The sequence below is a fragment of the Sinohyriopsis cumingii genome, chromosome 18 (genome assembly GCF_028554795.1).
Source record: "Sinohyriopsis cumingii isolate HCF-2022 chromosome 18, ASM2855479v2, whole genome shotgun sequence".
Classification (NCBI taxonomy): Eukaryota; Metazoa; Mollusca; class Bivalvia; order Unionida; family Unionidae; genus Sinohyriopsis; species Sinohyriopsis cumingii.
The window spans coordinates 49339001-49364892 of NC_142978.1; the positions used below are offsets into that span (position 1 = coordinate 49339001).

At 34.4% G+C, this 25892-nt stretch overlaps 1 protein-coding gene across 1 annotated transcript in view; it reads left to right on the forward strand.

Annotated features, from left to right (window-relative positions):
* Nucleotides 1-207: 207 nt before the first annotated feature.
* Nucleotides 208-25892, forward strand: part of LOC149776598 (tubulin gamma-1 chain) — a 33355-nt gene continuing 7670 nt past the window's right edge. Inside the window, exons 1-11 of the mRNA XM_089941082.1 lie at nucleotides 208-372; nucleotides 6092-6142; nucleotides 8634-8695; nucleotides 10537-10704; nucleotides 14572-14640; nucleotides 17437-17516; nucleotides 18369-18495; nucleotides 20246-20332; nucleotides 21072-21221; nucleotides 23372-23524; nucleotides 25651-25812. Coding sequence (XP_089797208.1) covers nucleotides 324-372; nucleotides 6092-6142; nucleotides 8634-8695; nucleotides 10537-10704; nucleotides 14572-14640; nucleotides 17437-17516; nucleotides 18369-18495; nucleotides 20246-20332; nucleotides 21072-21221; nucleotides 23372-23524; nucleotides 25651-25812 — 1158 coding nt within the window. The 5' untranslated portion in view covers nucleotides 208-323. The remainder of the gene's footprint in view (nucleotides 373-6091; nucleotides 6143-8633; nucleotides 8696-10536; nucleotides 10705-14571; nucleotides 14641-17436; nucleotides 17517-18368; nucleotides 18496-20245; nucleotides 20333-21071; nucleotides 21222-23371; nucleotides 23525-25650; nucleotides 25813-25892) is intronic.

Genomic DNA, 25892 nt, shown 5'->3' on the forward strand with positions numbered 1-25892 from the left:
ATGGCCAGAACTAGAAGAACACTTAGTCTCCTGCTTTGCTCGTGACTTGGCTGAAAAAAATTATAGTCCTAGCCATGGAACATTGTGATGTAATACTCTATATCTTGTAAAATCTATTCCGATAATAACTTCGTGAAGAGATACTCAGATTTTCATAGAAGTGTTTACACTGACTGGTACTCTGCAGTGGATAGAATTTTAAATATACAGAAAACATAGTTACGAAACAAGTCAGATGTTTACCGCCGAATTACAATCCTGCAGCTGCGTCTTCAATGTGAAACTTTAGTTGTCGCAGATAATTGTGTTTTTTAAAGACCAAGATGCCACGAGAGATAATAACATTACAGCTTGGGCAATGTGGAAACCAAAGTAAGGAATAATTAGTCAGAAAAACTGTTCGAGTGTTAAATTTTAGTGACTCATAAATGAGAGTAACCTATTTTCGAGAACCAAATTTTTGTGATTGTTAATCTGTGCGCAAATTTAGCACGGTTCTATTATTTATTTTTCTTCTCTTTTTCATTCAGAACATAAAAATGCGTCCACATTTCCGATAGATTGCTTAATCTGCATAATAGGTAAACAGTGAAGAGACCCGTCCCATAATTAGTCCGAGTTTCCTCTGATCCTTGCTACCCCATTTTTGATATTTGGACGTTTATGTTGGGGTGTAGGGTCAGAGTCAGTTCCCTGTCGAAAAGTTGGAATTGGCAGATACCATTTGGTGTTGGCATAGGGTAGCCACTTTCTATCCGGCCTAGCAAACTTGAATGACTTTTCATCGAAATATACAATGCTGTCGGGCATTTCTGCACACCTAATATTACCGTCTCCAATATTGAAGCAAAACTTACACCGAATTCGACCGATTGACGAAAATAAAATACTGCAATGCTTACCATTTGATAAGAGGCAATTGTCACCAGAATATTCTGTTCAAAATAATATTAATTTTGGACACACCAGATACCACCCTAGTGTTTTCATGACTGGCAATGTCGGCTTCTCTGTCCAGATATAGAAATGAAATATATTACTTTGGACTATTTCTGTCAGCAGTTCAGTCGAGTAATTAGGTCAGATTTATAGCTAGTTTTACAAAATTCAAGGTAACAGTGCCAATAAATGGCAAGAGTTATTAACCCGTTACCTCATGCAAGCGTCTTTGGACACCTCTAATCCATTTGCATGGAAGCACATTTTGACATCTGCTGTAAACATCAGCCATTTTTAGCTGGTTTTCATAGTGCCACCTTCGGGGAAAACCCCCCATTAGATACTACAATCATGTATGCGAATGACAATTACGTCAGATCATGTGGTCGCTGTTTATGCATTGGTAGATATCTGCTATTTAAAGTAATTGGTTCGTAATCTCCACTCTCCAAAATGGCGGTCGCGGCTTTCATTCAGTACTTACAAAGTTTTCACAATTAGAATCACAACTATGAAAAAGATTCAATAACTTAGGTAAAGGCTCTGATATTGATGTAGGCAGCAATTAGTTTTTATAAATTATCAAATTCAGATGACTTAGTGATGTAGATGCAGACGAAAGACATGTAAATTTTGAGTATGGGAAATGGCAGCTACGGTTGGTCACGCGGTCTCACTGACATGATGGTGAACGAGTTCTCTCAAGATTTTAAAGCACTAAAAAAATTCTTCCGTGAAAAATAATTACACAGCTATAACAATCAAACTTTACTCTTAAATTTTTCCACATATAATAGATGTGTTACTGTACCAAAAATGTAAAATGGTTAAAATTGCTGTTAAACGTAACATGCACTACATTGCTTAAGAGTTCACAGGCAGGCCTATGCGTATGCTGTTGACAAGGTAACAGGTGTTCCATTTATAGCGCGCTGCACTTTGTCACTATGCTCTATGAGGTAAAGGTTTAAGCAAACTAAACCGTTCTTGTACATAAATGTGTACAAGGTCAATATTTTACCAAAAAAAAAATATTATGTTGAAGAGGAACAGTAATAGGCCTGCCTGGGAGTTATTTTTTTATATAATAAAATCATGGAATTTTAGAAAATGTTATGTGTTTATGGATTTACATTGAATTAACCAAAGTGCAGATTACAAATTCATAAAGGCCGGAAAAAAGAAATTATAAAAAATTTATTTTGGGTTGTTACTAATGTGATTTACAGTGCCACTTGAGATGCATGTTGTATAAATATTGATTAGAGTAATGACATCCACCTGAATATACAGTCAATTAACACATGTCTATCTAAATTAATTCATTGGATTTTATAGGATTACATAACCAATTTTACAGGCAAAAATATGTCTGTATCCAAGATAAGATCACACGTAGGTTTGATCTTTTATTTTTATAACATGTATAACATATTATTTGGAACAATTAATCTGTAAAATTTAAAGCACACAGTTGGTATGGAAGTTAACCTTAGGCCCCCACACAAAAGTTGTAAAAATAAATGTGTATAATTTTCAGTTCAGTATTTTTGAAAATTAAGTATAATCATGAATATATTATTATTGCGAATGTTAATAAAATATTTAATTGAGACACATACATATGCAAAATTAAATAAAATATAATACATGTACTTTGTATAATGAGCTGATTTTGATGGTGCTGACTTGTAATAATAAATTATTACATCTTTGTCACTGAATCTGTCTTTGTCATACAATATCTTAAGGTAATTACATTACACTGGCATACTATATTCAAATAAATTCTTTTGAAGTTTATATTACTTTCATAATATTCTGTATATCTCAGTAAGATTATCATTATATAAAAATTATTAAATCTAATTTGTCACATTAACTCTCTGGTTTGCTGTTCTTTGTCAAGCACTATCTGCTTTTGTCCCATTAAATATTTTTATTAAACTTATGCAATATATTATTTTTTTAATATTATGTGTCTCTCGGTAAGACAGTTATTACATAAAATTATTAAATCTGGCTTTGTACCAATGAGTCTCAATACCTGGAAAAATATCCTCCAGAAACATATGGTAAGTTCTATTCTGCCCCAAGGCAGAAATAATCTCTAATTTTTAGATCATCTAGGCTTTCTAGTCAACAGGGAAAAGTCAGACCTCCATTCATCCCAGAATTATGTTTGTTTGGACATGGAATTTCGGGGACTGAAAATAATCCAGAAGTTATGGGGTCAGAATGGAAAGATGATTCTGATAGCGCCTCTGTCCTGGTCACCGATTTACTTGTTCTAGCAATAAAATATGTTCAGGAAGATTCCAGCAAACCCAAACCATGGTCATGGGTATTTTTTCTATACATTCAATTCTTATCTGGACAGCATTGTGAGACAAAATTCAAACCATCAGTTGTGGAGAGAATCTCAAGAGCAAGAAGGTCCTCCACTCTGAAGGCTTATGATGGAAAGTGGTGTGTTTTCAGGGACTGGCCATACCAACATCATTGCCCTCTGCATGCCTCAATCCGTCAACTTACTGTTTGAGGAGAAACAGTTGGCCCCAATCTCTATCAAAGGCTATCACCCCATGATATTGGACACATTCCGGTATCATGGTAGACATGATTTTGGGCAGGATATAGACCTATCATATCTTTAGACCTTTTGGTCTCAGTCGACCAAAATCCCTCACTGTTTCCAAATGGAATCAGTCCTAGGTTTTGACATGGCTCAGTTTTAAATCCATTTGAACCTCTAACCCACACTTTGCTAAAGTATCATACAAGTCATGTTTCCTGATAACTTGAGCTTCCACATGCAGGGTAAGCGAACTGTATGCCCTTTATGTTGACCCAAACTCTCTTCAGTTTATATCCAAAGTTTCTGTGGTTCTCTTTCCACAAACAAAGTTGTCACTCGCTCATTGCCATAGACAGGTAAAAAAACAGCAGCCATTCAAATTCTTGTCCATGCTACTTAGCACTACTTGAAGCACACACAGAATAGTCGTGGCACACGCACACACCTCTTCCTTCTGGTGTGAACCTGAACACAGGACATCACCTCATAAGCCCTTGCTACGTGTCTCTGACATCTCACCAGATCAGTCAGTTCACGAAGATTACTGTTCAGAGACTTTGTACCATCTCTGCGAGCCTCATGTTCAAACATAATGTTTTGATCCGAGGTATAATAGAAGCTGAGTCTATCCTCTCAAGCTGTCATCTCAGAGATTTAGTATTTAAGAGGCACCTGGTAAGGCCAGTGGCGGCAGCACAGATGGCCACCAGACCCAACTATATCAATCCACACAGCCTGTTAGCTTTGCTGGATATTGCCAATGAAACTTTGTAGGTAAAAAAATTTCAGTATTTATCTTGACCATATGTTAGAGTCACAGGTCAAGTGACCCCAGAATGTGTTGCTTATGAAATTTGGAGAAAGTGTTATCATTCACATGGTAAATCCTGCTATTCTTCACCAGAAGGATACCCGAGGTTGAGGTCAGATGCTCAGCATCCCCTCCTATTATTCTCTAGAAGTATTGTGATTGATGAACGTATTTGAAGGAGAAAGCAAATTTATAAGTAAATTATGTTTCTCCCAGAATATTTACCCGTTCATGTTACTTAAAAACCCTCCCATCCATCCACCATGCAAGCATCCTCATCACTATTTTGCTGAACTAAAAACTAGTGACGTCTGTGTAGTGCCCTGAGGAGGTAATGGGCATGAGTTATTTCCCTTTGTCTTTTGAAATGGGGAAAAAGACGATTTTTGTATTTTGATAGGGCTGGATTTTTGTGAGGTAGCAAGCTAATTTTCATAACAATGTGATTGGGCAAGTATTCTTGGAGAAACATAATTTACTTATATATTTGCTTTCTTGTCACAGCTCAGGAAAAGTACTCAATTGGCTGGGCCAATTAAAACTACATGTACTTTGTTCTGATTTGTGGGCCATGTGGATGCAGATTTGTACTTTAAGAATAAATCTGAGTGTATTTGCTACACATTTGGTTGGCCTCTGTTATAAAAAATACCCATGTCTATTTCATTTTCTTGTTGTCAGTCTATAACCTTTTGCAATGGATATGAACGTTTTGTTTATATTTTTTTAATTCCCACAGGTACCTGATGAAAGCTTGATACTAATATTATGAACACATTATCTTGCAGTTTCACCCATAGGCATTGATTTATTAAGGGTGTATGCTTTTACAGTGACACTTTGCTGTAATTTAGGCATTTATTGATGTGGAGAAATATTCCACTTGAGTGAGCTATCATCATACAGCTTTAAGAGACAGAATTAAGAGACAGAATGTATAAATTTTTGTTATTCAGGCAATGTTACAATTGTTCCAGGTCACTGTTATTTCAAGACTGAATCTTTCTTGGTACATGGTCATGCCAAAGGAAAGATGCTAGCAGACATTTTTAAAACCATGTAATTATATTTCATAAGAAAAATGTAAATTTGCATTTTAAATGAGAATTTGAAATGTCTCAGTTAATTCCCACCAAATTCTATATCATGCATGCTGTTGTGATCTAGTTTTGAAGCTGAGAATGTCAAGATAGTGGCTGATTGGTCAAAATCTTGTGGGATAATACATGTGCCTAGAAATATTAGATTTTGTTTGGCCAGTCAGCAAGATTCTTATTTAGGTGCTCATCTGTAGCTTTACTGAATGGTGGTTAAACCAAAATGGATTATGTAGTATCAGAGTTCATGGAAATTGACATGGTTAGATGGATTCATTCTTTCAAATGCAAGTTACAAACATTTTTCCATTTGCTTTGAAACACCAACAAGTATCTTGCTGAATTTAATTCAAAAGCGTACTGATTTCTACTTTAAAAGTTGCTGTACATGTATCATGATGCATTTGAATGCCGATATACACATGTAATAAATATATGCATATCACCTTACGATTTCAGACATTAAAATACAGTATATAATTTATTTTTTATTTATAAAATGAAAGATTTTCTATCATGTCACAGTTGAATCATCCAATTAGACCCAATTATTATAAAATCTTTGAATTTGTGGAAGAACTTTAATATTTGCGTTACAAAGCTGCAGAAAATAATATCATTAATTTGTATAATATTTACACACAATATTCTTTGTTTATATTTCAGTTGGGATGGAGTTTTGGAAGCAGCTATGTGCTGAGCATGGAATAAGTCCAGGTAAGTCCTTAAAAAAGAATCAGTTGCTTTATTGGAAAATATTTTATGGAGGGTTTGTATGTAACCATTACAATAACAATTTTTGATGTTTTGCAGTGCATTTAGTGGATAAAAGGGCATGAAAGCCTCCCATATTTGGCATTTGAAAATGGTCCTAACAATGTCTGACAATTCAATAGTGGTCAGTTACCTTCAGAAACAAGGTGGAATGGAGTTGCAGCTTTGCATGTTGATATAGGTCTACCTTAATTGGTATTCCCAGCTTAAAAAAAATAAATGTACAATACATTCTTAGCATGCTCAGTGTTCTGGCCAATTCTCTATCAAGGAGGGGACAGCTACTACACAGACTGTTGCCTACTTGCCTGTCTTCCATCGAGTTTTGCAGCCTGTGAGGTTGACTGATGGCAGGCCTGTTTGTTAGTGTGGAACAACAAGCTGCCCACCTTCATGTCCCCATTCCTGGATCCAAATTTATGGGCTGTAGAGATGGCCCTCCACTTTAAAAGGAAAGTTGCATCACTTTCGCTGGCTAAAGTCTTTCTTTTCTCTTTGAAAGTAAGAATCTGCATTGATGACTGTTAATGGATATCGATTTGTAATATATAATACACTCAGACATTATGAGCATATGTAGACATTGGTGACTATATATATCTTAGACTTCATACCAAACTTTAATCAATCCTTAACTAGCCCACTGGATAAAATTTGACTCAGTTTGACAGGGCAGCCTTGCATAAAGCTTCTTCAATTTTTAGCTATACTGGTCATACAGCAGGAGAGCATATTTGATGGCCTTTTATCTGTCATCAAGCTTTCGTCCATCCATTAGCACAAGTTTGTTATCACTACTCCTTCTAAACTGCTTAAAGAATTTTTTCATCAAACTTTACATACATATTCATCCCAAAGTCTTTGATCATATTAAATTAAAATGATGTTGTTTGAAAAAAAATCAATTGCTAGTCCTTCTGACTGAATTGTCTTATCAACCTGGGGTTTTCACGAAAGGACGTTTTATGCTATCTAGTTGGTCCAGAATAAAAAATATTGGCATGGTTGTTGGGTTTTTAAGAAAGGACGTCTTATGCTATCTTGTTGGTACAGAATTAAAATATTGGCATGGTTGTTGGGTTTTCACGAAAGTACGTCTTATGCTATCTAGTTGGTCCAGGAGGAAAAAGTCCAATGTTGTGTCCAGTATGACCACAATTGCATTTGTCCTGAAAATCTTGTTATTGTTACCCAAACTGAATGGAAAGTCATATCATCAAGGGGTTTTCAGACTTTTTATGATGTCTAGTGGGTCCTGTGTGAAAATAATGCTTCCCAGTCATCCAATATGACCATGACATTGATCTTGAAATCTTGCTATTGCTAATTCTCATAAATGGACAAGTCTTGGTAACTGTTGAACATTTTGTGGGGACAAGTAAAATATTGTTAATTGTTGAGAACTTGAAAAAAAATGATAAATTGGAATTTTTGATAATCTTGATTCTGGGCAAGTAGAACAAAATAGAATTTTTCTTCCTTGCGTCAGCAGACATTGTGTGTCTCAGGGCAAGGCACTCTACTCCTATGGCATAGGCACTAAATAGATTATGTGGATTAAGCATTATTGTCTTTTAATTTGAGCAGATTATGCAGATTTGTAATCATTTACCATATGACCATCATTGTTTACAAAGAAAGTAAATCATCCTTTAATGATTTGCTTTCTTTGATTTTACTTGTTTTTTTATCCAAAGCTTTTATGACTTTGTATTATTTTAGAAAATTAAGATGTATCAAATATTTTCACCCTACACAGCTTGAGCAAATGCTATGGCAAAAAATAATTATCAGTTTATCAGTAGCATGCAAAACAATTAATTAGCAGAAATTTGTGGTTAAAATCATGGTCATACTTGGATTCTAATTAAAGTTAGTTTTTGTTGGTTTTCTTTTGTTGTTTCACCTTCTTCTTGAGAAAAATGTGGGACAAATTGATGCTGATCTTGAAGGTTTTATGCAAGTTTATTTTGAAAGACTTTGTGCATGGCCATAACTCCAAACAAGGAAAATGTTTTTCAAGTCTTTTATAAGCTGATACACTGCCATACAAAGACACATTGCATAATTTGAGGATCTTGTTTAGTGTCACAACAATAAAGAGCATGGGGCAATCATTCAGGTATAAGACTTCATGAAGTCTAAAGATATCTGAGTTGTTTATGGTTTCTTTGCCTTTTTACTGTAGAATGTTTGAATTATCATTTTATCATGAGGATGATGTAGTGACTGAATTATTGTATGGGATAATTATGGGCACTTCATGTCTGACATGCTGTATTGGCATTGAATCATTTGAGGCTATTGATTGTCAGCAACAACAGTTTTGATGTTCTTTTTAACATTTGTAATGTTACACACATCTATAGAGATGAGTAGTAATACTGGGTGTGATCTTCCCCTATAGTAATTATTCATTTTTGTTTTGTTTCAGAGGGCATCCTTGAAGAATATGCCACAGAAGGAACAGACAGAAAAGATGTCTTCTTCTATCAGGTAATGCATATAGAAATCTCATGTTTCAATATATGTCAGTGTTGGCTCAATCAGGGTTTGAAACTAACTTTTTTATTAACTAGTCAAGTCGACTAACAGGACAAAAGACACACTAATCCACAGCAAAATCCATTAGTCCTCAAAATACATGTAGGTAACACAACAATAGATATTTATACACATTATAAATTATATTGATTTGCCATCAGTTTGTCCCAAATCATAATCTGCTCCATCCAATTCTGAATAGTCCTCCATATACAGTGATCTTTTTTGTCTTGGTCCACAAGAGTTCCATAAGTATATAGCTGGCAGTGGGTCATAATCAGCAATTTCTTTACTTAAAAAGTGAATCGTTAACAAGTCATTCAGTACACTGCTGTGCAACCTGCATCTCCAATCAGACTTCGTCATTTTTAAGTCACTGAATCCTCGCTCTGCATCTGCGGATGGGGCTGGAAGGGTCAACACAATATCCACCAGTTCTGTGAAGGCCTTTGTCCACTTGTTAATAAACACCAGTAGATATTGTAATGACAAAAAGCTTATGCTTCAGTCGTTGTATTTTATCACCAACAAATAATTAATTTTTGTAAAAACAAAATGGCAATACGGTATTTTCAATCTCTTTTGCAAACGTAAATAATGTAATTTATTTTTTGAAAAATACAAAGAGATATGTACAAAAAATATACATTTCAGTAGATATTGTTTTGATAACTGGATTTTGTACAAAAAAATTAAAGGGCCTGAACAAATACATGAAATACGGTATTTTGCATATCAAAATCATCAGGTATTTATCTTTCCAATCATATTAAAATGGCACATACCAGGTCCTTTGTGGAGATCTACATTTGGACGAAGCATTATCGGCTAAGTAAAGGATTTTAAATCTTACAATTTGCAAATCTTTTTAAAGATTTCGGTAAAATACTCTCCATTATTTTGAGTTTGTGCCTTTTTTCACAGTGACATGGGTATTCCCTATACATGAGCTTTGTGTTAAAGAAATTAAAGAACCTTGTACCTGAAAACAACAAGGGAAACAATCAGGACTTAATGAACTAGCTTAATACATGTTCCATTTGAATGGTGATATTTGTGTATCAATACATAACACTTTTGTGAATTTAACATGACAGCAGTTGATGTCTGCAGTTTTAAAAAATTTCAACTACTGTACATATACCAAGATTAATTCATCTTTTCAGTAGAGTCCACATTATATCATTATATCCCACCATCATTCTTTAGATACAACTCTTTACCCAACAGATACTGTTTACTAATCAACATATTTATTTTGAATTAATTTTATGGACACATGCTTCTGGGTATATGTGTTCGCTGACTGTTTCATTTAACAATGTTTTTTATGTTAATGTTTATGTTACTTTGTAACACCATGTGCATAATGATGTAAGTTTCTCAATCAGTGTTCATAGCCTTCATTCCCAGAGCTTTTACGAGGGTGATAAGAGTAGTTGCTGCCCCCCCCCTCCCCCACTGAATGCTTCTGGAAATCCCCATCCATTAGTTTGATGACTGGTTGATTTTCAGTAGCCTCAGTGAGCCCATCCTGCAAGATCTTTCCCACTGCTAGTCCACAGTGACCCAACTAGGACTAGGCAACCCTAATTAATATAGTAGAATCATCCTTGTATGTAGACAAACAACCTTTGCTTTCCCTTCTACAATTTCAGTATGTGTGTGAATTTGTATGTGCATGCTGACATGTGAAAAAAAATTGACCTCTTATTCTTCAGGGATGAGTTAATAAAGTTTTATTTACTATGGCTGTACGTACTTTACATGCTGTTTTTTTTTTCTCTCCATAGGCAGACGATGAGCATTATATTCCACGAGCAGTATTGCTTGACTTAGAGCCAAGAGTAATTAATGGGATCATGAACTCACCTTATTCCAATCTGTACAACCCAGAAAATATTTACTTGTCTAAACATGGTGGTGGAGCAGGGAACAACTGGGCTAGTGGTTACTCGCAGGTAATGTTCAAATCTCTTTAGCTTTATCTAAGCTTGTTTATCATCTTCTGTTTTTATCTCACCAGGTCAAAGGCCATGATAGTTATGGCATGGGCCTCTGACGTGTCTGTGTCTATTCACAAATGATGTTTTTGACCTCACTTGAACTGCTGGGCCATCTTGGATCAAGCTTTGTAGGAATTTTCCTTTATTAGAGCATGCTCAGCCAAAGCTTGAATTTATGGTAGCTTCCATAGTAGAGATGTGGCAACAGTAGCATCCACTTGGAAAATCTACTGTAGTATCATTTATTTTTGTTGGGCTCAATTTTCTTGTTTTTGTAATTTTAAAAAAGGCATTTTCTTGGGTACTTAAATTTGTTGCTTTCCTGTCAAAGTTTGCACATTAATAGGTATTTAATTTCATGGATTAACCCCTACAAATACCCAAAATAAAGAATATAAAAGAATGAAACTATGCCGATGCAAATGGTGGTCACTTTAATGTTTAAAACAATACTACCACCTTATGAGGACAAATCAAAAACCTGGCAAGTACAGTGCTTACACCATGTTTTCGACCATGTGAATAACATCAGTCGAAGACAACGCAGCCAACAACACTAAAACAATACTTCCATCTCTATGAGCACAAATAAAACACGTGTCAAAATTAATCAGTTTAACTATGTTTTCATTTGAGTGCTCAAATTCAAAGGATGCTGACGCAGCCAACAACACTAGGTCAATCAGTTATTAAAGTACATAGAAAATGCAGGGGGTGGAAGCATCCTACATGGCTCATTTTTCATTGAGGATTTAAATTCATGGTTTGGGGCAACAACGAAAACCACAAAAAATTTGTCCCCCATGAAAATTATAATGCTACATTATTTTATGTTTCTTCAGAACAGCATAAGTTTTTTTTTTTTAAATATCATATTTGGTAGGAATGTTCTTATGATAGTTTAAGTCAAACTTGTGTTTGGGATTGCTCCCTGGCAAATGTGTTGCTTCCTTATCATGTATTTATATGTTAATAAAAGATTTTTCAAAAAAGTCTTGTCAAGCGAAATTCTTAGTTTAATTTGATCTTTTAATTCGGTTTCGGTGTAATCATCATAAATGTAATATGCCTTCTAATCAAATGTGAAAAGAATCTATTGACTGTAATGGCAATGCTCACAAACACTTCATGATTAATTGCCTACTGAGTGGCACAGCTGACTATATTTTGACAACTGTTGAACTGAATGGACTTTTAAAATGATGACAAAAGCCAATTAACAGATTGTATCAAATTAAAAAATATTCATAAGAATAACATTAAAATCTCAGTTACACAGCAAATTGAAATACATAATAATTATCATGTAAATGGATGGCCATATCTTCATAATTAAAAAGAGCCATACAAATTTATTGAAATAGCTTTAGTCCCCATGACCACAGTACAGAAATAAATTTTCTTTGCAAACGTATCTCTGGCATTGATTTTCTTTACTAAATATTTATATTACAGAGTAGAAGGTATAATTTCAAATATGATTGCTTTAAATTAATTTCTGTTTTGAGAATCATTACATTCCCTACCAATTACTGATTTGTATAATTTGAACTTTAATGTGAAGTTAGGAAGTTGATGTTGCATAATTTTAAAGTGATACAAAGATGATACCAGTTGGAGGAAAACTGACTGTTGTGCATTGCACCCCTATTTATATCTTTCATTTGCACTACACTATGTAAAAAAGTGCATAGTTTTGGTGGGGGTTTAAGACACTAAATATTAACTACAGTTAAAATAATGCAATTTAAAAAAATATTGAAGGCTGAAGTATACTATTCCATTTTTTTGATTATAAATATACAACAAAACACAAAAATCCTTGTGTAAGATGTGTAACAGTTTCTTCTTAGCAGGAGATGGTAAGTAGATTATTGTAATGTTACAACTTTTATAAACTGTTTATTATTCTTCAACAACACTTGCATATATCATATGGTGAAAACTACCTGTGAATTTTTAATTTATTACCCCCAAACACAAGACTAGTATCCCCATTTTAACACGACTTTTATCCCCATTGTGATACAATACTGTCATCTCCATCCTATCACATGACTCTTATCCTCCGTTTGGCACACCTTAGAATAAATATTTCATCAAGAAATGTAATTCTGTCAGCACTATATCACAGAGAGTTACTACATAACAATGACATAACAAGAGTGTAACAAATTTCACACACACACACACACACATCAGACCTGCCAACCTTTTTGATTTTGCTGTCTTACGAAAATTAACCTTAAAATACAGACTTCATACAAGCAATTGTTGCAGAAACATACGGATAATTAGTTTGCCTGTGTTTGATTTGGATCTGGGTTTCATATTAGAATCCGTGAAATTGATCAGGGAACCAGACTAACTTTACAGCAGCACCCCAGATGCTTTAAACTGCACCTATTTGTTCATGTGAAGCATCTGCATGATCAAACTGCTGATTATGGGGGAACTCTACAGATGTTATGAACTTCTGAGAAACTGGTGGGTGTAAGGTGAAGTGTTTACATTTGCAGCATGCACGTTGGAGAGAATATTGGTATACCTCTATGTTACTTTTGTGTACTATGGCTGAAATTTCATTGGATATTGTACTTGTGGAAATTGTAAATGATCTAAGCACACAGCTAACTAAAATGAGTGTTCCCTTGTGCTAAAAAAAAGTCAGCCTGAATTAATCTTAAGTACACTATCTTTAGCAGTTATTAAAATAGAGAAACTGAATTTTTTCAGACTAGAAAATAACAGCTTTCGAAAGTGCAATGAATGAACTACGAAATATATAAAATGTAAAAAAAAAAAGCTATGTGCTCTTTTTTTTATTCAATTTACCTCTGAAGTCCAGGAAATGAAAATGACCAAGCAGAGCTAGCAGTTGTTTGAGAGGTGCACATTTGAAGTAAGGCCAAGCTGTATATTCTATAACCCATATTACACCCATCAATCATATACCAAAATAAAGGGAATTAAAGGTTATTTGGATTATACCTAAGATATACAAGGTCCTTTTTAAATAGCCAGTATAACCAGTGAGGACACCCAGGGAAATTCTTTTTCTTTAAAATTCTAACCAATGCATAATAGGAAACTGGTGAGTGCCGCCTATATAATAGTTTTAAAATGGAGTCCAGAAAGCTCTGCATGTATAAGACGAAAGGGAAAATAAGCTTCTAGAAAAGTGTTAATAATCAACACAGAAGAATAAAAAGGAGTATTCAGATTCTTGTGAATAAAAGCTGGAAAGGACACAATTACATTTATTGAACATCACATGCCAATTTGAATATATCGTAGTGGGAGATAAGATTGCTGTCGTCATGTGAAATGGAGAACTAATTTCCAAGAATTACATCAAGTTGAGAGATATCAACAAGCCGTTGAATTGCACAGGGGTTGGAACTTAAGTTTTGTGCAACTGTGCAAATGGTAAATAAAGTCTACGCATACTTTACAACCTTTTCAGTTGAACATAATATTTATTGTCGCTGCGTCAAACTTTTTTGTTTTCCAGCTTTACAATAGCAGTACATGCTATATTGTTACACCTAACTGAAAACTGGTCAATCTTATGGTAAAAAATCAACTGCCTTACTGAGACAAACTCATCAGGGTTGGCTGGTCTGACAAATGTGTGTGTAATAATAGATATTAATTCTGCATAGCTTTTGTTTTGCAAATATTACAAGGTCAAAATAATTTGCATTATTTGAATGGCAAGACATTTTATTTTTATTTGTTTTATATGGTAACCATAGATTAGGAAAATAACTGATGCTACCTTTGTACTGAAGGGATAATTTTTCCTATCTCGATTTTCAGGCTGAGCGTCTGTATGATGATATATTTGACATCATAGACAGGGAAGCTGATGGAAGTGACAGTCTTGAGGTAATGGTTGTAAATTTATATTGTAATTGCTCAGCTCAGGACAGGGAAAATGGCTCAGTAGGGGGGAAACAGCTATTTTTTTATATTAGTTTATCATTATCAGGTCTGTCCACCCTGATGGAGGAATCAGAAGACAAAATGCTATATAGTGCCTATTGTGGCAACTTTAGTGCTATATCTTGTAATGTGATATTTGCAGCATCATGTTTCTGTAGTGCTGAAATTTGAGAAATTTCATTGCATGTGTGAGCATGCAAACAAAAGTAGTCCTACTCTATTTCGTTACAAGGTGTGAAACTATTCTTCGATATATTGATATATGAGTATTGGTGCTACAGCAATACACATGTAAATACAAGAGATGAATAATCGATACTTATAGGTTACTGCATTTGTATGGGAAAATAGGAACGAGTTTTTGGAATGAATACTGCACGAACTTGTGAGTGCAGTATATCCTTCCGACAAAACGAGTTCATATTTTCCCATACAAATGCAGTAACCTTTTTATTATATGCTCATTTTTTTATTCAACCTCAGGTTTAATTATATAAACAAAATACACTACAAGAAACAACGTAAATGAATGAATGCCGTATTCCAAACTAAATACACAAGCGCAGATTTGACATAACAAAATGACATCATTATTAATGCGCACATAGCTCCGCCCAGATAAATTTGAACTTAGTCGCGCGGTCGACATAACTTTCAAAAGAAAATGGCGTGTCTAGTTAAAATTGAAATTTGCAGTCATATTGTGAATGACTGGGCATTGCAATGACTTTTTCATTTGATCTGGAGTGAATGTTTTTTGGTGTTTTGTTTCGATTCGACAAAAGTTTGTGATTTTGGACTGGATTCATCTGTGCAAATTATACATGAAATACATCGGATTGAAGTGGCGCAGGAGAAGCGTGTTTACGTCTGCAAATGTGTTTCTGTTTCTGTCACTGAATGTTTGAAATCATAACGTGGGAAAAATATGATGTCTTTCAGTTGCAATTTTCAAAAAGACGCTATGGAATTTAATGTGGATTTCATTTTGAGTGCAGTAAGGAGGATGCAATTGCACTTATCATCGAAATTACAGCACACTTTCGAAATGTGTAATCCAGATTGAAAACCTATGACATGGCTCATGTAATTCGGATTTGCAGAATTAAGAAAAAACATTTTGAGGAAATTCAGGATGTAAAACTGTAAGTATATTTTATTTTGCCATTCTTATCACCAGCTAAAGAAAACAGTATATGCCTTGTTATTTGTAAGGACCTAATCCGTCATTTATACAAGGTAGCTAGCCTAAATCCGTAACATTGTATCAACGCAAAATGTCAAGACAGCTGGGTTTTTTTTGCAGTCCACGAAACATGTTTTAGTTCATTCAGAAACAAGTAAACAACGACAACATAAAGAGCCTCTTACGCGAGTGTACATGATTTGTTTACAAATCAAAAGTGCTGGCGTCTGAGTCCATTGTTTATTTACAAAAGAAAGTAGTTCCTTTATTCACGTGAATGCTATATGTGTATTGTCGCGCGCATTCAGTATTGGGGAATATTGAACGATTTGGTCAATGTAAAGCTAACGGGGAAAAAAATGAGCATATAATAAAAAGCGATACTAAACCTGCACAAGATATTTTAATCGTAATAATTATTAGTTGTTTACATTTTTATTCATTAAATGTTATATTGTTATTTGTTGAAATTCATAGATTGAGTTTCTAATTTTATGTTTTACTTCAAGTCACCTGTCAGATTCTAAGGCCAAACAAAAAATATGCATTTCCTGTCAGCTGACTGTCCATGTTTCTCAATGTTAATCCTAGCACTCCTCCCCATGGTTAAAAAAAATATAATGACCTGCGTACCCTAATTTTAAAACTAGTGCAGTAGGAAACATATTTTAAGTTTTGGCCTAATTTGATTATTTGAGAAGAATATATGTACTAACATGGCTTTAATGATTCATCACACAATTCTCAATTTTACCTTTTTGCTCCAGGGAATTTTATTACCAGTTTGGTCAATTTCCCAAAATGATATACCCAGGCAGTATTTATTATTACCATCAATGAATTGACATCACACAAAGTATAGCTGTTTAATTGGGATACAAATATCACTACTTGTGTGGTAGTCCATTGGTCAGGGTTACAGTGGGCAGTAGTTAAAAATATTGGAGGGGTGTGTCCTTGGACAGGCATTAGACTTGTGGTCTTTTATTGGAGATGATGGATTCAGGTCTCAAAGGTCAAGGTCAAAGATTGAATTGTTTAGTTTTTCAGGGTAAATTGATCAGAGGTGTATGAAGGAGCTATATCTTCTCTTTCCTTACATGTGTTGTTATATTTGATAAATATTGGCCAATAGATGGAGTTGTTAAAAGGTCAGATGTCAAGGTCACAGAAGTTTCACATGTTATTAGGGTTGAAGCAGTATTGTCTTAGGCACGATAATAAATGCATATATTTTTCTCCTTTATCCATGCTAATGCCTTAATTAATGGTATGATATTTAGATACTGCAGATTTGTTACTATAATAGAAGTCATTGTTAAAAGAGTTGGCCATCAGCATGGGCTAGAGGTAAATATAATATCATATTCAGATGTTTGCTGGTTTGGTTGATTTGTTTAGCTAGATGACAGTTTTTTGTGGTATTAGCTTCCTTAATTGAAGTAATATTTCTGTCCTTTCTTTGTATTATTTACTATACAGAACTTATTTTGTTTCAGTGACAGTTTAAAATGTTTTGTTACAAAATGTAGTAGAAGTAATATCTTTTACAGGGTTTTGTGCTGTGCCACTCCATTGCTGGTGGAACAGGGTCAGGTATGGGGTCCTATATATTAGAAAGGCTCAATGACAGGTATGTAATCTGTTGTATCATGTACATGTACATCATGTAGTATTATGTTGGAGGAAAAAAAGTATGTTCAGCAACCATTTAACAAATTTGTTCTTTCCCTTTAATTTGGCTCTTTATTTATGTCAAGAAGAACAGAAGCAACTCATCATATAATCTTTATGGTAGAAACAGGTAGGGCCTGTTGTCTTCTGTGTATGTAATTATGTAGTTGTTGGTTGGAATAATTAGACCATGGTATGTGTTACAGTCGGCAAACACATTTAAAGTATATACTTGCTTATAAATCCGGTCTAACTTCACAATGCATTGGGGGGCCACGAGTGTTCTAAAGCGCTCTCCATTACAGATCACAGCCATCTCACCTCAATCTGCATGGATTTGAGTTTCGGATTCGGCTAATGTGGGTATGTGAGAAAGCTTGCTAGTAGTTTCTCGTGGGTCAGTGGTTCTTTCCGGGGTTTTCCCAGGTTCTTCCTCCACCATTAATTCTGGCCGCCATGTATAGCCTATCATGTGATGAAAAATGGCGTTAAACCTTACAACAACAACAATAATGCATTGACCTAGATAAGCTGATGTATAATGCAACTGCAGGTCTGTGTCTATGCAGTTTGTTGAAAGTAATAAGTAGAATAAACAAGACAGACCATGATCTGCCTGTAATATCAGATCAGGGTAAAGTTGGATCTTTTAAGTGAGTATATGGTCTCTCTGATTGAGAAATTTAGATTTTTGTATATAACTTGAAATATTTTCATTATTATGCATATTACTGGCAGATTGCATGAAGTTCATATCTTGCCTTTGTTCATATAAAATGCTGTTTTATAATTTTATGTTTATTGAATAAAGGTTTCCCAAGAAGCTGATACAGACATATTCAGTGTTTCCCAACCTGGATGAAATGTCAGATGTGGTAGTACAACCCTACAACTCCATACTTACTCTCAAGAGATTAACACAAAATGCTGATTGTGTGGTAGGTAAAAGTTCTGTCTCCATTCTCTTTTAACAAATACATTTTATATTACTAATAATAGTAACACATTTTATATTCTTATTACAATTAGTAGCATAACATGGATCCATTGTCCTTTAGTTTCAGTTTTCAAGCAGACATGCTAAACTTTATGATTTTACCATAAAATTACTGAAGCAACCTTTAAATTTCAGAACATTACCAAAAGATATGAAAATAAGACGTTTTGTCAAATCTGGATACTTGGTTTGGATCTGAGTTTTAGACTCTGCAGTTAGGAAATAAAGCACTTTAATCCACCCATGTTCATGTAAACTGCCTGCAAGATCAGGTTTTTGCATAATATGGAAATGTCCAGCAAACAGAAACACAAAGATGATGGGGACAGTCAGCCTGTCAGAAGATCCAAACAGTCAGCACATAAGTTTAATAATAGCAGTAATAAGATATTTTTCTGTATTGGTGAGAATTGGGACAAGTGACGGTTTCATTTTTCAGACATAATGTCATTTGAGTATTGCTCAAGATAGAAGTGATAATTGCTGCCATAATGTGAATTAAAGAGAGAGAAAAGATTACGTCAGTTTGAGATGTCTAGCAAGAAGTCATTAACCTCCAGGTGGTTTGCACTTGAGTTTCTGTAAATGAATTCACACACCTTAAGGCCGATTTGTACTCTATCAAATTTTTAATTTGGCATAATGTTGCCATGACCACATCAGACCACAATTGTGAACTTTTCAAATGCATTTTTTCCTGGTTGACAATACCAATACATTATTTTTCATTACACATAGCTGAATATTGGTCTAACATACAAACATTATATATTTCTTTAATGTCTCGGTTTGACAAATCTGTTTCAAGGGAGGCAATTCTCATTTTGGTAATTGACTAAACCTGATAGTAAAATTATGTTAGATATTGTTCCACTGATGGTAATGTGAAACAATCATTAAAATTGTTTTTTTAAAAATGAAATCACAATAATTCTTATAATGTGTCAAGTGTTAATATAAAGTCTCTAATGACATATAAAGAGATGAAAATTTAGAAAAAAAATTAATTTTTTGTAGCACTTTTTTTATGATAGTAAAATGAACATGTATATCACTATACCTGGAGTTGTGTTCTTTCAGCTGATATTAATTCCTCAAAAATCTTTCTTTTTTATTAAATTCAACTTCTGAATTGTAGATGGTATACAGTATTAACTTAGTCTATCCTTCACTCCTCTCTGAATTTGGCCATTGTTTTAGGATGACTTTGTGACCCTGTTTGCATATTTAGTGTGTGCATCAGCGATCTCATACAGCTTTTGTTGTTTGATCATGGTAGTGCAGTTTAAAAATTTGACATAACTGATTTTAAATGTAGACCATCAAAGTAGAAAATTAAGGTTAAAAGTTTTAGAGTACATATAGTATGTGTACATGTATGCTTCTGGTTTCTATGAATTCTTTCATTGTATTGCAAACCAGTTTTCATGGTTTTTCAAAACAAAGACATTTTCATCTATTTTAAAATTCATAGATTGGAGAAGGGGTCCAGAATTATTTGTTGTTTGATTGTTACAGTCATGGTTTCTAACAACCATTCAATCCCCCAGTTGTGAATTCACAGAATTTAGAATGTTTAATTAATTCAGTGTTTCCCTGTGTGGGCAGGGTTAGGAGTGGTGTTGTTGGTAGAGAGAATGAGTGGGTGTTTTAAGCTCATGTAAGCCTGTGTTTCTCATTTTTCTGAACAGGTTGTTCTTGACAATACAGCATTACACAGAATTGCAGCAGAGAGACTTCACATTGAAAAACCCTCATTTGCCCAGATTAACCAGTTGGTGAGTTTCTATATTAATATGACTATATGATTCAAATTCTTGCTTAAAATTTATTATGTCTTCAAGTGATACAGGTGCATACCATCTGGGTTTTATATATCCTTACTTGAAGGCATACATGCACACTAAGACAAGGAAAGCACTATATCAAATCAGTTTGAGATTTACCAGTCCAAGTTAATGAATTTTAATATGCAGTGTGACACGCACACTTTTTACAGACTTTTTTTGTTGTTGATGAGGTAAGAAAAATGAATCAGATTTTTAAATGAAAATTCTTTTTAAAGGAGTATCCAAAAATCTTAGAAATACGGTGTTCGTGATATTACAATGATTTTAAAAAAGACACCTATTTGTAAAACTGAAAATCACATGATCAAATGCTTAATTTTCAGGCATGGATTTTTATGTACTGGTTTATGTACTTCCATCATAGATTTATCACCATCACATGAAACTGTTTGCAGGATGGGGTTGTATTCTTTGGCAGTATTCTACGATATTTATCTTTCAAGTGGTTTGGAAGAGTATTGAACACTATGAGCCTTCAGTCACTAGTTGTTGTTGGATTTTGGTCAATTAAATGGGTTCTCTTTCTAAATTCATAGATGAATTTTTTCATTTCTGTGTGACATAGGTCAAAATTATTCATTTTAAAATATGCAAGGCCAAGTGTCATGTGGCTACCAGCCTATTTCAGTCATTGGATATAGATTTAAGGCTTTATTTTGTATTCTAGGTGTCTGTGGTGATGTCAACCAGTACAACCACCTTGAGGTACCCTGGATATATGAATAATGATCTAATTGGCTTGATTGCTTCCCTAATCCCCACCCCCAGGCTCCATTATCTGATGACTGGCTACACTCCCCTATCTACAGACCCACAGGTAAGCAGTCAAGAGTCAAGAACCATAATTTGCATTAACAATAATCTGGCCTGCATATCATGAAACTTGTAAGATGGAGTTTGAGATCACAGGAGACTTTAATTTTGAAACGTCACATTTGGTTGGCTGTGGCAGGAAATTCAATCTCACGCTCTCATCCCAACCCATAGACTCTGCCACTTAGTGGCTGGCCATGTTTAACAGTCCAACAAACTCAGAGGTATTTTGTTAACTCCATTGTCCTTCCATATTAATTCTTCATGATCTTCTCTTGTTTAATAACTTTGCTTTCACTATTTTTTTTATCGAATACCAATTTTTCTGGATTAAGTGATAACTATAAACCACAGATTTAAAATGCCTAATAAAAATAATGATTATGTGGGGACACAAATCAGACCCTATCTCCAATCAGGGAATTCATTTGCTCATGAAAATGTTATTTTTCACAAAACAACAGAAATTTATACCAATAAAAATATGCATTTCTAAGCAAAATGGTAGCATTGTGACATCAATTACTTTGTGTCAAATATATCTGAAAATAATGAGTTTTGTTTTGAATTGTAACAATCCTGTATGTACAATATGAATTAAAAACTAATGACTTTTTACCTTTGTAACGATTGACCTCACTTCAGGGTTCTGAATTGCCACTAATTTGCTAATCTGAGATAGTATAAATTTGCTGGTAGATCATTAAAGCTACAGGACCCACATTCTCAAAAGGTTTTGAGCTAAAAACTCAAGCTCAAGCTGGAAGTCTGAAAACTTTGACATTCTGGAACTTGAATTAGAGTGTAGTAAAATAATATTTCCAGTAATGTTGATATACATTAAATATCAAATTTGATTTGGAGCTTTCAGCATCAGTTTAATTTTTTTGTTCAGAATGTTTTGAGAATACAGGATGCGCATTCACAAATCCATTTATCAGTATGTTTTTACTGATCATGATCAAAGCATGTTTGCCATACTTATCTAAAACACTTGATATCAATTCTTTTCGAAGTTAATTGGTCTGGGTTTTTTTTGTTAATTGGCTATCTTTGAAGACATTAAGCTTGAAAGTACAAATTTTGTATAGGGAATTGGACACGAGTATTGTTATGGCTTGTATTGGCCAGTGAAAGTTGCAATCTGCCAATCACAATTTTGTCATTGTTTTGTCATGTCAAAAAATGTTCTAGTGCGATTCCGTATGCTGATCAGCTGATCTTTTGACATGAATCTGGGCTGCTGATATAGGTTTTCTCCCTGTGTCAGTCATGCACACTGTGTCATTGACCAATTTCAGTGAAGACATGTTCATGTCACATACTTTTAATGTTTATCATAAACTGTTAAAAATTAATTGTTTCAATTAACAATCTGGGTACTTGATTCTGCATTTAAAATATAGATCCTGTGTAAAATCCTGTATCTCTTATCAGTTTACTTATTGATTATTTTATGACACATTTCATTTATTTGACCTTGTTAAACAAATCCATTGTTTGTCTGCAGTCATGTTTTATTGATTTTAAATGTCAGTCATCTGTGTGCACCTTGTTGACACATAAAAAAATATCAATTCTACTGGGGACTATGTGCTAAGTTTAACATGGTTGAGAGGGGACATGATATAGACGATTTGTAATACAGTGAAATTTAATCATGCAAGTGAAAATAAGCATGGCTTTGCATTCGCAATACCTACCAGACTGTGACACTATGAACTGTGCACAATACAAAAAGTGTGCAGGCCAGTAGAATATAGACAAGATCTCTTACAACTTAACTATGGTGATCCTCTGGTTGGTGATGAAAATATCTTAATTCCAAGCTCAGCACTTATATTATTAAATGGTTCATCTGTATTATGAAATGTTAAAAGTTTTCAAAGGTATTGGTCTTGTGAATATACCTCTTGCTGTTCATCGATTTGGTGTTATATTAATATTTTAGACCATAGATCGTACAACATTTTAACATTCTGTGTCTTTGTAAATGTTTGGACTAAAAAGACAAGTTGAATTTGTGTATATTGAATGTCTTGTAATTTATATGGGGTTGTTTACATCATATGTCCTCTATTTTATTAATGTTCAAATATTTTATCTTTTAAATGGTATAGACAGATTTACATTTGCATCCACCATTTTATCTAGGTAGCAAGTGTAAGAAAGACAACAGTTCTGGATGTGATGAGAAGACTTTTGCAGCCCAAGAATATGATGGTGTCTACTCCTGTCCACAGACAGGCCAACCATTGCTACATTTCCATCCTTAACATTATACAGGGGGAGGTGGACCCAACACAGGTAATAATAATATACAAACAGATAGGTAGGTATACACAGGGTTAGAAGCAGACCTCAAAAAGCTTGAAAAATCTAAGATTTCATTTTGGCCATAGAAACCGCCCAAAAATGACTTAAAAATGGGAAAACTAAATTAAAACTCTGAAATTTTCAATAAACTGAACAGCACTACCCAAACTTTTTGCACACATTTTGTTTTTGGTAGGATAATCTAGAGGTCGAGAAAGTGCATGAGTATGCAAATTAAAGACATCCGGTCATTTTATTCTTTCATTCATTTGATAGACACATAATGGCATATCATCAGGTCATCAGCAACATTAGTATTGCATTCACTTCAGTCTTTACACAGTTCAAAGACCGTTTTGTTCAGATTAAGATTCTTTTACCAGAAGTATTTTAGATCTATACAAATCAGGAGCAATAGTAAAACTCATTTTTAACTTAGCTGACTTGACCCCAAAAGAGTTAAACCCATGGGAAAAATCTAAAATAAAAAACCCTTAAATTTTACTTCTAACCCTGTAATCAGTCGGATACACTGGGTTTCCTGCATAGGTTGGGAACTCTGGAAAAGGTCTAGAATTTGGAAATTGCTTTTCCAAGTCTTGGAAAAATTGCAAAAGTCTTAATTTTTTTTGTTACAATTGTGTTGGTCAGAAACTGGTAAGGTGAATGCTCTTTTGCATGTGGGAAAAGTCTAAGTATACAGATTCGGATCTCTTCAGGAGGTCTGGAAATTTTCATTTTTTGGTCTGGTAAAGGTTTCTGGAATATTTTTTTATATATGTGGCCAGAACCCTGAAAGATCCCGGACCCGTTACAAATCCTCAGACGTCACCTGAGATGCATGGACAAGATCCATATCAACTGTGAAAGACTTTTTCTACCAATAAAGGAAGGAATTCAAGATAAAATTAGTAAATTAGTGTACTCTAAGCTCACATGATCAGGTACACAATGAAGATTTAAACATACAAAAGATGAGCAATTTTTATGAGCCTGGCCTTGAATGTAAAGTCTCAATTTGGGACATAGCGGAGTCATGACTGGCATGCCCAATCTGCCTTCTCTAGTTTCCATTTGCATGATATGGCCTTGCTAAGAACTGAATCTCATTGGGATGGTTGTAGCTGCACAGACTGTGACCACTCCTCATTTATGAAACCACAACCTTTGACCCCGACATGAATTTACCATTTCTGCTGGATTTGTCTTGGAAATTTATGATGATGAGACAATAATTAAGTGCGGATATTCAGAACATATGTATAAACAAATTGTCTCTTGTGCAAAACTAATATTAGAAGTTCAGCCATGTAGTAGAGCAATCAGTCCTGCTGGGTGACACATGTAGAGATAGGATGCTCAGAAGTTGCTCCTTCTCCTACCAATTCTTTTAAGGCAATGTGATCAGGTAATGCCTTTGATGAGAAGGTGATTTTTTTTTATGGTAAATTATATCTCTCTAATAATATTTACCTTATCACATTACAAATAGTCCATCCTACTCTTCCCTGCAGTTTGAGCTTTAGTCATTGCCTGTTATTAAATGGTATTTATTGCCAACTCATATAAGTAGGAAACAAGACATAGTTTTCTTGCAACATAGGTGTCAGTTTGAAGTTTTCATTTGTATGTATTTGCCAAACCAACCAATGACTTTTCATCATACTTGACATGATTAATCCTGAAAGAAGACTTTTTTCTGCAACATCCTGGTCTCTCCTTGTACTTTAGGGTCAAGGTCACTGAGAAAATTTGCATTACAGTTTTGGTTAGGGTTTCATTTGCATATATCTATTTTCCAAAGTCCCTTGAGAAATTTACTTCATACTTGGGATGAATAATGAATTTGGGACAATTAATTCTGTGACATGTACTTGCCCTTTGAAATTGCTATCTGAGAAGTTTGATTGCCAGTGACAATTGTGGCAACTGCTAGTGCCAGCATATCACAGATACATTTGACACATTGATACATATCTGTTGCTACATTGCCATTGTCAATCATTTTGGGGGAGATCAACCCAACAGCAATACATATTCACACACGTCCTCTTTTTCACATTGAGGGTGATGGTGCCTACACAGGTTGAATAAACAGCTTTATTTTCTTCTTACAGGTACACAAGAGTCTGCAGAGGATCCGAGAGAGGAAGCTTGCACAGTTTATTCCATGGGGTCCAGCTAGTATCCAGGTGGCACTGTCACGCAAATCTCCATATATCCAGACAGCCCACCGAGTCAGTGGTCTGATGCTTGCCAACCATACAAGTATCTCTTCTGTAAGTCTTTCAGAACTTGTAGATTATTCATAAATTTACTACTTTCCGGTTCATTACGAAATGTTGAAAAAACATCCAAA